Genomic DNA, 14112 nt, shown 5'->3' on the forward strand with positions numbered 1-14112 from the left:
TTTTTGCTGATTTTCTTCATGTCTCCATTTAGCCCAACTTTTCACACACAATTACATTTGATTGTAAAGTGTTGTTTAGACTAGGGCGACATGGCGACACTTGTCGTGCAATATTGTGTCTTTAGTCCTGCAACCAAAATATATGTGACTTTATTTACACCTGCGATTTGGCTGTAGAAAAAAAAATACGGTAGCCAAGTCGCAGTCACACGTGACTTGCATTGAGGTCAATGCAGGGAAGGTGGTGTGCGAATTTAGTCAGGTGTCTCGATGGCATAGGGGGAGATCTATCAAAACCTGTGCAGAGGAAAAGTTGCTGAGTTGCCCATAGCAACCAATCAGATCCCTTCTTTCATTTTGCAGAGGCCTTTTCAAAAATGAAAGAAGAAATGTGATTGGTTGCTACGGGCAACTGGTCAGCTTTTTCTCTGCCCTGGTTTTGATAAATCTCCCTCATAATACAGAAGCATTTTTTTGCCCATTATATGACCGCCCGACACTGCGGTCTGTTCCGGTTATTAGATTCGAAGCTGGGCCCAGGATTTTCTGCCATTATATGGACACAAAGGGGGAGATTTATCAAAACCTGTGCAAAGGAAAAGTTGCCCATAGCAACCAATCAGAACTCTTCTCTCATTTTTCAGAGGCCTTGTTAAAAATGAAAGAAGTGATCTGATTGGTTGCTATGGGCAACTGGCCAACTTTTCCTTTGCACAGGTTTTGATAAATCTCCCCCAGTATGTTCACACTGTGTTAGGCCCCTTTCACACTGTTGGTATGCCCTGTCAAATATGGCCGTCAAACTCCTTATTTTATTTTTTTTGCAGTTTGACGGCTGTAATTTTGACGGGTCGTAACGGCCAGTAACAGGTCCCAATGGACCCCATTAAAGTCTTATTTTCGGAGAGAATAGCCGGAGTAAAAGACGGTGCAAGCACTATTTTTTTTTTTTTCTCCAGCTATTCTCGATCCTTAAATAACGGGCTTCATACTGCCGGAGACAACCAGCAGTGCAAATGTAGCCTTTGTGAGCCATCCTGCCGAAAATAGGGAAATGCGCATTAGGTAATGGAGAGCAGCGGACGTGATTTATTTTAATGGCCCAAACGTTGACATCTTTTTGGGCGTATGCGGACTCAAAATTGTGGTCTGCTGCACTATCCTATCGGAAGAAAACAGCGCGTACGGCCCAAACTGTTCGGGCCATTGAAATGAATGGCATCCACTGCCCTCGGTTACTGTATAAGTGGGCACCCCATTTTCTGATGGAATCGCTAATGCAGAGTAGACCTAGCCTAAGTTGAGTTTTTGGGGTACTGTCGCATTGCAGACATGCTGTGTCGCAAGTCGTAATGCGACCATGTTGACAAGATGCCTTGTCATAATGCTGCGATCTGCGATTTGTCACTCCATCAAAGTCACTCTTGAGCCCTAGCCTGAAATCATAGGAAGACAGTAATAGGGAATGTGATTGTCTTTTAAAAGGGGTACTCCACTGGCCAGCGTTCGGAGCATTATGTTCCGAACCCAGTGTGCGCCCTGCAGGGGGTCATCCATGCTTGCCTTGTGACGTCATGTGGGGGGACGTGACGGTCATCACGCCCCCTCCCATAGACTTGCATTAAGGGGTGTTGTGTGACGTCACAAGGGGGCATGGATGACCCCCGTAGCGCGCACACAGCGTTCGGAACTAAATGCTCCGAACGCTGGCCAGTGGAGTACCCCTTTAAGCCCATGTTCACAAGGCGTAAATTTTGCAGAAAACACAGGGGACACTCTGCAAATAGCAGAGGGCGGCTGCAACATACTGTCACTAGGATCTCTCGAAAATGCGCTGTCCATGCATCTCCAAGCGGATTCTGCCAAAAGAATATACATGTTCATTCTTTCAGCGTACACTGGAATTAAAATTTCCGCGGCAGATATTCTGCCCTTTGCACGTTGCAGCAGAATCCAATGGAAAACAATGAGACTCTGCTGCGGCGGAATTTCTAAATTGAATTTTTCTGCCGGATTATGCTTGGAAATTCCTTTGTGTGAACATAGCCTAAAGGTTATGGGGGGGATTAATGAGTCTAAATGCATTGTGCAAAAATGTGCTATTTTTTACTCCCTCAAATAAACCAATGTGTAAAACCAATAATAAATCCCCCCATAGTGTTTAGAATACATATATTACATATAGAGATGAGCGAACTTACAGTAAATTCGATTCATCACGAACTTCTCGGCTCGGCAGTTGTTTACTTATCCTGCGTAAATTAGTTCAGCCTTCAGGTGCTCCGGTGGGCTGGAAAAGGTGGATACAGTCCTAGTAAAGAGTCTCCTAGGACTGTATCCACCTTTTCCAGCCCACGGGAGCACCTGAAAGCTGAACTAATTTATGCAGGAAAAGTCAAGCCATCAACTGACGAGCCGAGAAGTTCGTGACGAATCGAATTTACTGTAAGTTCGCTCATCTCTAATTACATATAGTAACTGAGGCTCAGTGACGGTGTGCTGAGGTTGTTTCCAGTTTTCTAGTAGGGCCGTGTTCGCACAATGTATTTTGGAATGTATTCCACACTAGTGTCCAATTGCATTTCACATCTCAGCCGTGTACATGGGGTTTCCCAATTCAGCGTCAAGTTTTTGCAGCAGATGTTGTTTGCAAACAACATTATTGTGTCACTTATTTCAGGTGGAAATGCGAAGGATTAGCATTCATTACATGACAATGGGACAGATCCTTAGACGATTCTGTTGCACGTTTGCAGTGGAAGTCTCTGTGTATGGACAAAGGGCCCCGTCCTATGTATAGAGCCCTTCAGCCTGCATATCAGGTCCCACAAGGCTTACCACATGTCTTTGATACTCTGGGGATCATTTTGGCTGTATGCTCAGGGTCAGTAGATCTGAGTATTCCCCTTCCAATCCTTTAGACCAGTGTTTCCCGACCAGTGTGCCTCCAGCTGTTACAAAACTAAAACTCCCAGCATGCGTGCCGGAAGTTGTAGTTTTGCAACAGCTGGAGGCACACTGGTTTGGAAACACTGATCGAAGCTGTTAGGGTAACTTCTTAAAGGGGTACTCCACTGGAAAACATTTTTGTTTAAAACAACTGGTGCCAGAAAGTTAAACAGATTTGTAAATCACACTGCCGCAGATGCTATGATCTGTATTGATCACGGCATCTGAGGGGTTAATGACGGATATCCGCACGATCGCGGATGTCCGCAATTACCAGCAGAACCCTGGCTGCTGGGACCTGCTGCGCATGACACAAGCATCGGTCTGGTGCTTGCGGTCATGGTGGAGCGTAAATATACGTCATGGTGCGTTAAGTACCATGACGTACATTTATGTCTGTTGTTACGGTGTTAAAGGGGTATTCTGGTGAAATATATATATATATATATATATATATATATATATATATATATATATTTTTTTTTTTTTTTCATATCAACTGGCTCCGGAAACAGATTTGTAAATTACTTCTATTAAAATATCTTTATCCTACTAGTACTTATCAGCTGCTGAAGTTGAGCTGTTGTTTTCTGTCTGACAACAGTGCTATCTGCTGACACCTCTGTCTGTCTCAGGCACTGTCCAGAGTAGCAGCAAATCCCCATAGAAAACCTCTCCTGCTCTGAAAAGTTCCTGACACACAGGTGTCAGCAGAGAGCACTGTGGTCAGACAGTAAAGAACAGCTCCACTTCAGCAGCTGATAAGTACTGGTAGGATAAAGATTTCTTAATTTACAAATCGGTTTAAAGGGGCACTCCTCTCCTAGACATCTCATACCCTATCCAAAGGGGACCGCCTCGATCTCCCTGCTGCACCCGGCAGTCGTCTAGAGCAGTGTTTCCCAACCAGGATGCCTCCAGGTTTTGAAAAACTACAACTCCAAGCATGCCTGGACAGCCCACTAAAAGGCTACTAACGGCTGTCCAGGCATGCTGGGAGTTGTAGTTTTGCAACATCTATAGGCACCCTGGTTGGGGAAACACTAGTCTAGAGGATCAGGTGCAGCGCCGAAGGCTTGTGACGCCATGGCCACGCCCCCTGAATGTAAGTCTATGGGAGGAGGTGTGACAGCCGTCACACCCTCTCGTATAGACTTGCATTGAGGGGCATGGCTTTGACGTCACGAGCCTCCGCCCTGCATCGCAAGTCATCTGGCACGAAGCGGAGTTCACTCCATGCACTGGATGTCTGGGGTCCCGCAGCCGAGATCGTGGAAGTCCCCAGCGGTGGGACCCCCGTGATCAGACATCTTATCCCTTATCCTTTGGATAGGGGATAAGATGTCTAGGGGTGGAGTACCCCTTTAACTTTCTGGAGCCAGTGGATATGAAAAAAAAAAAAAAAGGTTTTCACTGGAATACCCCTTTAACACTGCACACCCCCCAAAAAATGCATGTCGTTTTACTGCAATGTTGCAGTGGACTTTTGTGTCACACAGGTTTAACAAGTGAAACATGGCAAAAAGGGTTTAAATAGTCTAAACTGTGCGCCCAATTACTGCATTGGGTTTTATCCGCACCATGTGAATATACGCTTTACCGTGGTGTACAGCACGAAATAGTTTTTCTTTTTAGGTCAGTGTGTCATGGTATATGGGGGGGGGGGGGTCCTGTTTTTCCTATTTAGGGGTATTTTTCTCTTACTTTGCTGGTACTCATTCAGTGATTTATAAAAACCTGTGAAGAGGAAGAGTGGTGCAGTTGCCCATAGCAACCAATCAGAACGCTTTTGTTTTAAAGGACTCTGAAAGAAGCCATCTGGTTGCTATGGGCAACCGCACCACTTCTGCTCTGCGGAGATTTTGATAAATCTCCCCCATGGAGTCTAATCTTACAGGACGTTTCGCCCACATGCTTCGCTGAGCCAGGAAGAGCTGTCATAGTGTTAGTATTTCTGAACAGACACTTGATATGGGGTATGTCATAAATAGATGTCCGTTCATAGTTCCCACTAAAGGAAATCTACGCCTCCATACACCAAGATTGTAGAATTTACCTTTCATCTGTCACATGCAAGGTACTTTATAACATTCCCACTGTAAAAACTTCTTAAAGGGGTATTCTGGGTTTATACATTTTATCTCCTATCCAAAGGAGCTGGGGACCCCCGCGATCTCGGTGCAGCCCTCGGCATTCTGTGCCGTGCGCTGCTTTTGAGACGGGGACGTGACCGGTCACGCCCCCTAAGTGATATCATGCATTGCCTGTGCTCTTCATAGTACCATAGGTCTTCATTTTTGGCATAGCTGCGAGTTCCAGTAGTTGGACGTCCATATAGACCCTTCACAAATGATCTACTCAATGGAGCAATGGATTATTTTCATGTTTTTGAGATGTTCTTTGTATAAACCTCGTTGGTGTGCCGTCAGCTGGCCGCCCGTTGGCGTGCCGTCAGCTGGCCGCCCGTTGGCGTGCCGTCAGCTGGCCGCCCGTTGGCGTGCCGTCAGCTGGCCGCCCGTTGGCGTGCCGTCAGCTGGCCGCCCGTTGGCGTGCCGTCAGCTGGCCGCCCGTTGGCGTGCCGTCAGCTGGCCGCCCGTTGGCGTGCCGTCAGCTGGCCGCCCGTTGGCGTGCCGTCAGCTGGCCGCCCGTTGGCGTGCCGTCAGCTGGCCGCCCGTTGGCGTGCCGTCAGCTGGCTCCACCATGCCCTGACAGTCTAAGACTTGGGATCAGTGTTATGTGCTGCCTCTTCTTCTTAATACCTTTTATAACATAAATACTTTTCATTTCTGCCAGGTGTTTCATAGCAGGCTGCAGTAATGGCCGAAGATCGCCAAGAACAGAAACAAACCCAGGAAGATGCTGAAGAGGAGGTCACAGCAGAACCCACACTGACAACTGAACCCACATTATCAGAAGATGAACAGGAGCTTTCTGCCAGCATCCCCGAACATGATCCTCCTGAAGTGTTCTGCCCCGGATACATCTTTCTGGTAATGCCCAACGCGTCACATGATGATCAGGAAAAAAGTTGAACATGAAAGTGCTTTTTATTTACTTTTCATCTCTACCTTAGGGCGATGTTCATACAGTGTAAAACTCTGCCATGTATTTAATTTTAGGCACGCTTTATGGGCCATTACAGCCCCGTTTTTTTTTTGTGGATTCCGAGTGCCTTAAAGGGGTACTCCGCCCTTAGACATCTATGGAGACCCCTGCGATCAGATAAGATGTCTCCATTCTGCACCCGGCGTTCATTTAGAGCAGTAGTCTCCAACCTGCAGACCTCCAGATGTTGCAAAACTACAACTCCCAGCGGCATGCTGGGAGATGTAGTTTTGCAACATCTGGAGGCCCGCATGTTGAAGACCACTGATTTAGAGCGTCAGGTTCAGCACCAGAGGCTCTTGCCTTCACGGCCACGCCCCCTCCCATAGACTTGCATTGAGGGGGCTTGGCGGTGACATTAAGAGCCTCCACATCGCCAGGAATCCGGCAGGGAGCGAAGTTCGCTCCGTGCACCAGATGTCTGGGGTGCCACAGCAGACGTCGCGGAGGACTCCCAGCAGCGGGACCCTGCGATCAGACATCTTATCCCCTATCCTTTGGATAGGGGATAAGATGTCTAGGGGCGGAGTACTCCTTTTAAGGGGTCATCTCTGTATGACAGCCCCTTTTGAGAAGTACAGAGTTTGTGATTAGGAGCAGCACTGGAGTATATTGCTGTGCACACGGCACACCAACATCCAAGAATCCCGGCACAACCTTATTCTTTTTGTATGCACTTAGGATTTACGTACACACAGAATTTACTCACAAGACACGTTTTGGCAAGAATGCCTTTTTCAATTGCCTTTTTAGAAGTAAACTCTGCTATACTGTCATGGACCCTTCTTCTGAATACCGCTGCCTTAAAGGACATCTGCAGCAAAAGGCAACTTATCCCCTATCCTGTGTAAGTGTTTGATTGCGGGGACCCCGACCACTGGGACCCGCGCGATCTGTATGGGGCCACGGCTCTCCCATGCAGGAGGCGTGCCGGCCGCAGCATGACGTTGCGGCCTACACGCCTCTTCCATGTAGATCTATGGGAGAGGGCATACCATTGACCTCAGAGAGGGCAACGCTTTGCTCATTAGTCGCTCATATAGAGCAGCAATGCAGGGCTCTGTCTGGGAGATCGCGGGGAGTCCCAGCGGTCGGAACCCCCGCGATCACTTATCCTGTGGATAGGGGGATAAGTTGTCTTTTGCTGCAGATGTCCTTTAAGCTGTACAAGTGCAACATAGGATAGGTCCACATGTGGTGGATTTTATGCGGCAAATCTACATGTGTAACATCTGGACTCTCCTACGGATCTGAAAACTTATCTCTTATCCTAAGGATAGGGTATAAGTGTCAAATTGTGGGGGGTCTGACCGCTGGGACTCCCACAATCTCCCGTACAGGGCCCCAGTAGTCCGCAGAAAGGGGGTGTGTCAACCACGCCACAAAGCCCAAGTGGTGGGACCCCCTGCGATCTGACACTAATCCCTTATCCTTAGGATAGGGGATACGTTTTCAGATCCTGGAGTACTCCTCTTAAAAATGGGTGAAAGCTGTTGCTAAAATCCCATATAGGAACACTTTGGATTTTGGCAAAAAAAATCCAGACCAAAATACTATTTTGTGAACACAGCCAGTTCTGCCTTATAGTGGGACCACTATGGAGTTGCAAAATTACAAATCCCAGCATACCGTAGGTTGGCAGGGCAGACTGGTAATTGGAGTTTGGCAACAGCTGGAAAGGCATAGGTTGGGAGATAACCGCTTGAATAGGAAGCATGGGCAGGGATTGTCACCTATTGGACACCAGTGATCTCTAGGGGATAATTTTCTTTCAAGTTTGAAAAGAATTTCTAACGGAATCCATAATATATATTTGAAGAATGTTTTTCATTATTTCATTGCAGAAAGTTTTGCAACAAGTTGTCGGTGAAAGTAAGAAGACACTCTACGGGGTCAAAGGTAGGTGGTCAACACAATGACAAAATGATAAGTTTTTAGCTATGTAGAATCTTTTTTGTTGAATTCCTAGTTCTGTGAGTATCCTCATAACAGAGAGATTGGCGCTAAGCTGCAGTCTTTATATAAGATGTTTTGTTAGTAAGTGACTCCTTTTGGGTGGTTTCCAAGGTGCCTTAAAGGGATACTCTTCCCCTAGACATCTTATCCCCTATCCAAAGGATAGGGGATAAGATGTCTGATCGCGGGGATCCCGCCGCTGGGGACCCCCGCGATCTCCGTGCTGCACCCGGCGTTCATTTAGAGTGTCGGGTTCAGAGTGGGAGGCTCGTGATGCCACGCCCCGCTCGTGATGTCACGGACACGCCCCCAATGCAAGTCTGTGGGAGGGGGCGTGACGGCCGTCACGCCTCCTCCCATAGACGTGCATTGAGGGGGCGTGGCCGTGATGTCACGAGTGGGGCGTGACCGTGACGTCACGAGCTTCCGCATCGCCAGTCGTCCGGCATGGAGCAATGCTCGCTCCATGCACCGGATGTCTGGGGTGCCGCATCCGAACTCGCGGGCATTCCCAGTGGCGGGACCCACACGATCAGACATCTTATCCCCTTTCCTTTGGATAGGGGATAAGATGTCTAGGGGCGGAGTACCCCTTTAACCATAAACTAAAGCGTGACATTCAACTTTATGCATCTCTAGCTTTTTGTGAGGTTTCCAAGGCCTGGAGGGGCAAATATGTTCACACTGTGCCAAAAAATGTTAGCTTCTGCACAGGAAAAACTGTGGCACTAAGTACAGATGTAACTGCAGGAGAGGTATGGTTTTTGTTTCCTTTTTTGTATTTATTTACTTTGTTTTTTTTACAAGAAGATGGACAACCAGAAAGATTTCAAATTATTATTATTTTTTTTTTTAATAACAGTTTGTCTGGGTGAGGGGGGGTTATTTCAATAAACTTGTTTGGTTTTTGTTTGTTTCTTTAACCCCTTAAGGACCTGGGGTTTTTCCGTTTTTTGCATTTTAGTTTTTTCCTCCTTACCTTTAAAAAAAATCATAACTCTTTCAATTTTGCACCTAATTCTACTTTGTAATGCCAACAGTCATTTTACCCAAAAATCTATGGCGACATGGAAAAAATAAATCTTTGAGACAAAATTTACCATTTTGTAACTTTTGGGGGCTTCTGTTTCTACGCAGTACATTTTTCAGTAAAAATGACACCTTATCATTATTCTGTAGGTCCATACGAATAAAATGATACCCTAGGTTTGATTTTTGTTGTACTTCTGGAAAAAATCATAACTACATGCAGGGAAATTTATACTTTAAAATTGTCATCTTCTGACACCTATAACTTTTTTTTTTTCCCGTGTATGGGGTGGTATGAGGGCTCATTTTTGCACCATGATCTGAAGTTTTTAGCGGTACCATTTTTGCATTGATAGGACTTATTGACCGCTTTTTATTCATTTTTTTTTTTAATTATATAAAAAGTGACCACAAATACACTATTTTGGACTTTGGAATTTTTTTGCTCGTACGCCATTGACCGTGTGGTTTAATTAATGATACATTTTTATAATTCGGACGTTTCCGCACGCGGCGATACCACATATGTTTATTTTTATTTACACCGTTTTTTCAAACTTTTTATAAGAGAAGGGGTTAAATGATCTTCATTCCCTTTTTTTTTTGTAATGTTATAGCTCCCATAGGGGGCTATAACACTGCACACACTGATCTTTTACATTGATCAATGGATCTCAGGCACTGAGCAGTCATTCAGCGATCGGACACCAAGAGGCAAGGTAAGGGACCCTCCTGCTGTGTCACAGCTGTTCGGGATGCCGCGATTTTGCCGCGGACATCCCTAACAGCCCCCTGAGCTAACCGGCAATGGTTTACTTTCACTTTAGACGCTGTGTTCAAAGTTCTAAAGGGTTAATAGCACGCGGCACCGCAATCAGTGTCGCGCGCTATTAGCCATGGGTCCTGGCCGTTGTTAGAGGCCGGGCCGACAACGCCGTGGCCCTGCGTTATAGAACGGGAGCAGACTCATGACGTAACTTGTGTGTGTGATTTTTTTTTTCCCCCACTTTTGTGGCATAGTAGAGGAAGCCCATCTGATAGAGTTCTAACACTGATCCCCCCCCATTATTACAGTACCCACGGACATGCCCAAACAATCAAAAAATAATGATCTGGAACAGGGATGGTAGCAGGCTGGTATTATTAGGCTATGGAGGGCCAAAATAAAAAGCTTTTCCACCCTGGTAGTGCCAGGCTGCTATTGCTTGGTTTTGGTATTTCTAAATGTGTATTACATTTTTTATTAAATTTTTTTAAATGAAAAAAATTTATAAATCATAGAGCCAACCCTATTTGCCAAATAAATAATACTGGTCTGCTATCACCCAGTCATTTTTGACAGTCTGGGCCTACCAGTATCTGGCTCTTTCCTACTTGGTAATGAATGTCACCTATCAGACTATTCTTGTTCATCGTTTTATTAAAAAAATAAAAATAAAAAAAACTTTTCTGCCATCTGATGTCGTCCCGTCTTCCTGTAAAAGAAAAAAAAAGTTGGAAATCCTTGCCTCTGAAAAATAAATGACTCCAACAATGTCTGGGCTTACTGCTACAGGGTTTGGTGGGTACAAACACCAATAGATATCCTAGATTTCCCATAAACTAAAACTCCCTAGTATGTTTTATTAGAAACTAGAATATATTTGAAAATACCTGTGTTCTATTCCACTCTGTATATTAGATAAAATGATTATTATGGCAGAGTGTGTTTTAAATATAGTGCCTTTCTGCCACTGTGAATGTGTACTGTAGCCATTGATATTTAATTCCTACAGTGTACATGCAGTTATGGTCATAATGATCATATCCAACATACAGAGTGGAAAAGAGCAAAGGTTTTTCAATATATATTTGTAGTTTGTAATAAAACATACTAGGGAGTTTGAGTTTATGGGAAATCTAGGGTATTTTTTGGATCACCTTTTTATAGGTGGTCTATTGGTTAAATAAGTGAACACTCCATATTCTGGTCAACCAAGTATTTAAAACTGTTTTTGGCGCACACAGTACCGAATTTGATGCTGTGTGTGCGCCAAAAACTGTTTGAAATACTTGTTTGACCAGAATATAAAGGGTTCAATTATCATTGCTGGTGGCTTAATGCCTCAGGGTTAGCCAGGCAGAAGCAGAAAGTCTTTATGGTGAACAGTGCATCACAATTGTGATGCACTGTTCACCATAAAGACTTCCTGCTTCTGCCTGGATAACCCTGAGTGCATCACAATTGTGATGCACTGTTCACCATAAAGACTTTCTGCTTCTGCCTGGATAACCCCGAGTGCATCACAATTGTGATGCACTGTTCATCATAAAGACTTTCTCCTTCTGCCTGGATAACCCTGAGGCATTTAACAGCCAGCAGTGATTCCTTGGTTTAGGAGTTGGACTCCTGGCTGGGCTTTCTACGGCACAAGCGCCAACTTGTCGTGCTTGGTTGTCCCGCCAGCACTATCATGTTGGAGCTGGTTATGTCTGTACCAAGATATTGCTATGTACGCTACCTATAGATGCCCTACAATAAAGAGATCATATAATCATTTTTGTATTTTGTTCTTTTATTTTGTCAGACCAAAAATCTAAATGTTCAAAGTCGAAAAAGACTTGTAAAAAGAAACCACAGAAAAAAACAGTGGAGCCAGAAGAGGCAAATTGTCTCCGTGCAGAAAATGAAAATTCTGTATGTATCTTTACTTAATAATAATATATGACCACTATTAAAGTCTTGTACTTTTGTACAGTTAGTATACACTCTGAAGACCCCTGAACCAACTGTTTTAAAGTGTATGGGGACCGCCCGATTGTCCCCCGTCCCCCCCCCCCCCCCCCCCCCAACAGATGGTGTCAGCGGTAAGAAGTTTTGGGTATGTTGTATTTTAACTGCCCAACTCTTTTGTTCTTTGAGCGATCAGCCGCCACCAGCCAGAGCTATCTGGCAGCAGCTTACCCTTCCTTTCTCCATTGAGAACACATGAATGTTTGTGTATAACCATCGTTTGGCCAACAGCTATTGAAAATGTACAGTATGCCTGCCTTAAGACCACAAATAGAGGAAGAGGTCCTTTTAAAGGGGTATTCTGGCTTTATACATCTTATCCCCTAAACAAAGAATAGGAGATAAGATGTATGATCGCAGGGGTCCCGCTGCTGGGGACCCTTCCCCCCCCCCCGGCGCGCGATCTCGGTGCAGCCCCCTAGGGATGTCACGCCAAGCCCCCTCCATTCATGTCTATGGGAGAGGGCATGACTGCCGTCATGCCCCCTCCCATAGACATGTATGGAGAGGGCGTGGCGGTGACGTCCCGTCCCATTCTCTGAGGCAGCGCCTGGGGCTGCACCGAGATAGGGGATAAGATGTATAAAGCCAGAATACCCCTTTATTTGTCACTAACAACAAATGTAGAAGCAGTTATCAGACAATTTCAAACTTCTAAATGGACAATATTCCTAGTTATTCAATATGTCCCTTGCTACCATATTGCTTTTCAGCTAAAAGCTGTTTACAAGAATTTGCCCTTGGACAAAAGAAGCATTTTGTAAGCCTGAATAGAACGAACCATTTACCATTTTATTTATGGACCATTTTTTTTTTTTTTTTTTTTTACAGAATCATGAACCTACACCAGATATATTGTTTAGTCTGGCTAGTGCATTGGAATATGTTGAAAAGACTTGTAGTACAATCACAACGGGGTCTCGTCTCCAGTCTTCTGTAGAAGAGAACCTAGAATATGAAGACTTGTAGTGAGTATCTGTGCTTGGCTTTATTGGGATATATGAAAGGGTGTTCTAGAACTTAAATTTTGGTCTCGCCCTGGGATAGGCTATAAAGATCTGATAGAAGGGACTTTGTCGCTCCAATGCGCACTGTGGCCTTCTCCTTATTTATCAGGCACAGCTGTGTACTTTTATAGAAGCTGTGCCTGGTACTACAGCCTATTCAAGTGAATGAAACTGAACTGCCAGTCACTGCCAAATGTAAATAGCCTAGTAAACAGTGTAGAGGACACAGTGCTAGCCTAGGCACTACGGTCTCCTCATTGAGCTGATCAGTCTAGTTTAGTGTTTCCCAACCAGGGTGCCTCCAGCTGTTGCAAAACTACAGCTCCCAGCATGCCCGGACAGCCGAAGGCTGTCCGAGAATGCTGGGAGTTGAAGTTTTGCAACAGCTGGAGGCACCCTGGTTGGGAAACACTGGTCTAGTTGCTGGGAGTCAGATTCCCATGTCCATATATCCCTTGGACACCTTCTGCTTTGTGATCAGTCAACATAATCATCCACCTTAACATTTACTGTCTTTTTATTTGCTAATTTTATTTGTCACTTTTATAATTAATTCCATATTTTTCTCCCACAAGTTCCTTGGAGGAAATAGATGAAATTGAACTTTTGGCAGAGATTAGACTTGGAGATGTTGAAGGTTATTCAAGTACGGGGTCAGGAATCTTTAGAAGAGATCGACACTGGAGATTCCAGAAATCAGGTGTGTGGAACGTTCTGTTCTCTCTAGTCTTCTGCTAATATTAAGGGAACGTTCCCACCTGGCGTATACACAGCGTATTTCACTCTGCGCAAAATCTGCAGCAGCAGCAGGAAATACTCCATACGCACAAGGCTTTCCGGCAGCGGCCCTATGTATGCAGTGAGTTTTGGAGGCGGGGCCGTGTGTCGGCGTGACTGTGACGTGCGGCTCCGCCTCCAAAACTCACTGCACACACAGGGCTGCCACCGGAAAGCCTTGTGTGTATGGTGAGCGAGGGATACACAGCGTATTTCCTCCTGCTGCTGCAGATTTTGCGCTGCGTATATGCCAAGTGGGAACGTTCCCCAAGAGCGCCAGTGGGCTCTTCAATTAATTGCACCACCATTATCATCAGTGTTTATTGGCTGCTCAAATAGTTCGGTGCTTTCTAGGTCCCCATTTTTTTAGCTATTGGTGGCATTAGAAAATGAGGGTGTAAACCAGTGTTTCCCAACCAGGGCGTCTTTAGCTGTTGCAAAACTACAACTCCCAGCATGCCCGGACAGCCAACGGCTGTCCGGGCATGCTAGGAGTTGTAGTTTTGCAACAGCTGG

At 45.3% G+C, this 14112-nt stretch overlaps 1 protein-coding gene across 2 annotated transcripts in view; it reads left to right on the plus strand.

Annotated features, from left to right (window-relative positions):
• The window catches only part of SCAF1 (SR-related CTD associated factor 1), a 37801-nt gene that overhangs the window by 10767 nt on the left and 12922 nt on the right, over positions 1 to 14112 (plus strand). For both annotated transcript variants that reach the window (XM_056542526.1, XM_056542525.1), the window contains exons 2-6: positions 5743 to 5939; positions 7899 to 7953; positions 11607 to 11716; positions 12644 to 12780; positions 13395 to 13519. In XM_056542526.1, coding sequence (XP_056398501.1) covers positions 5766 to 5939; positions 7899 to 7953; positions 11607 to 11716; positions 12644 to 12780; positions 13395 to 13519 — 601 coding nt within the window. In that variant the 5' untranslated portion in view covers positions 5743 to 5765. The remainder of the gene's footprint in view (positions 1 to 5742; positions 5940 to 7898; positions 7954 to 11606; positions 11717 to 12643; positions 12781 to 13394; positions 13520 to 14112) is intronic.

Source organism: Hyla sarda, chromosome 10 (genome assembly GCF_029499605.1).
Source record: "Hyla sarda isolate aHylSar1 chromosome 10, aHylSar1.hap1, whole genome shotgun sequence".
NCBI lineage: Eukaryota > Metazoa > Chordata > Amphibia > Anura > Hylidae > Hyla > Hyla sarda.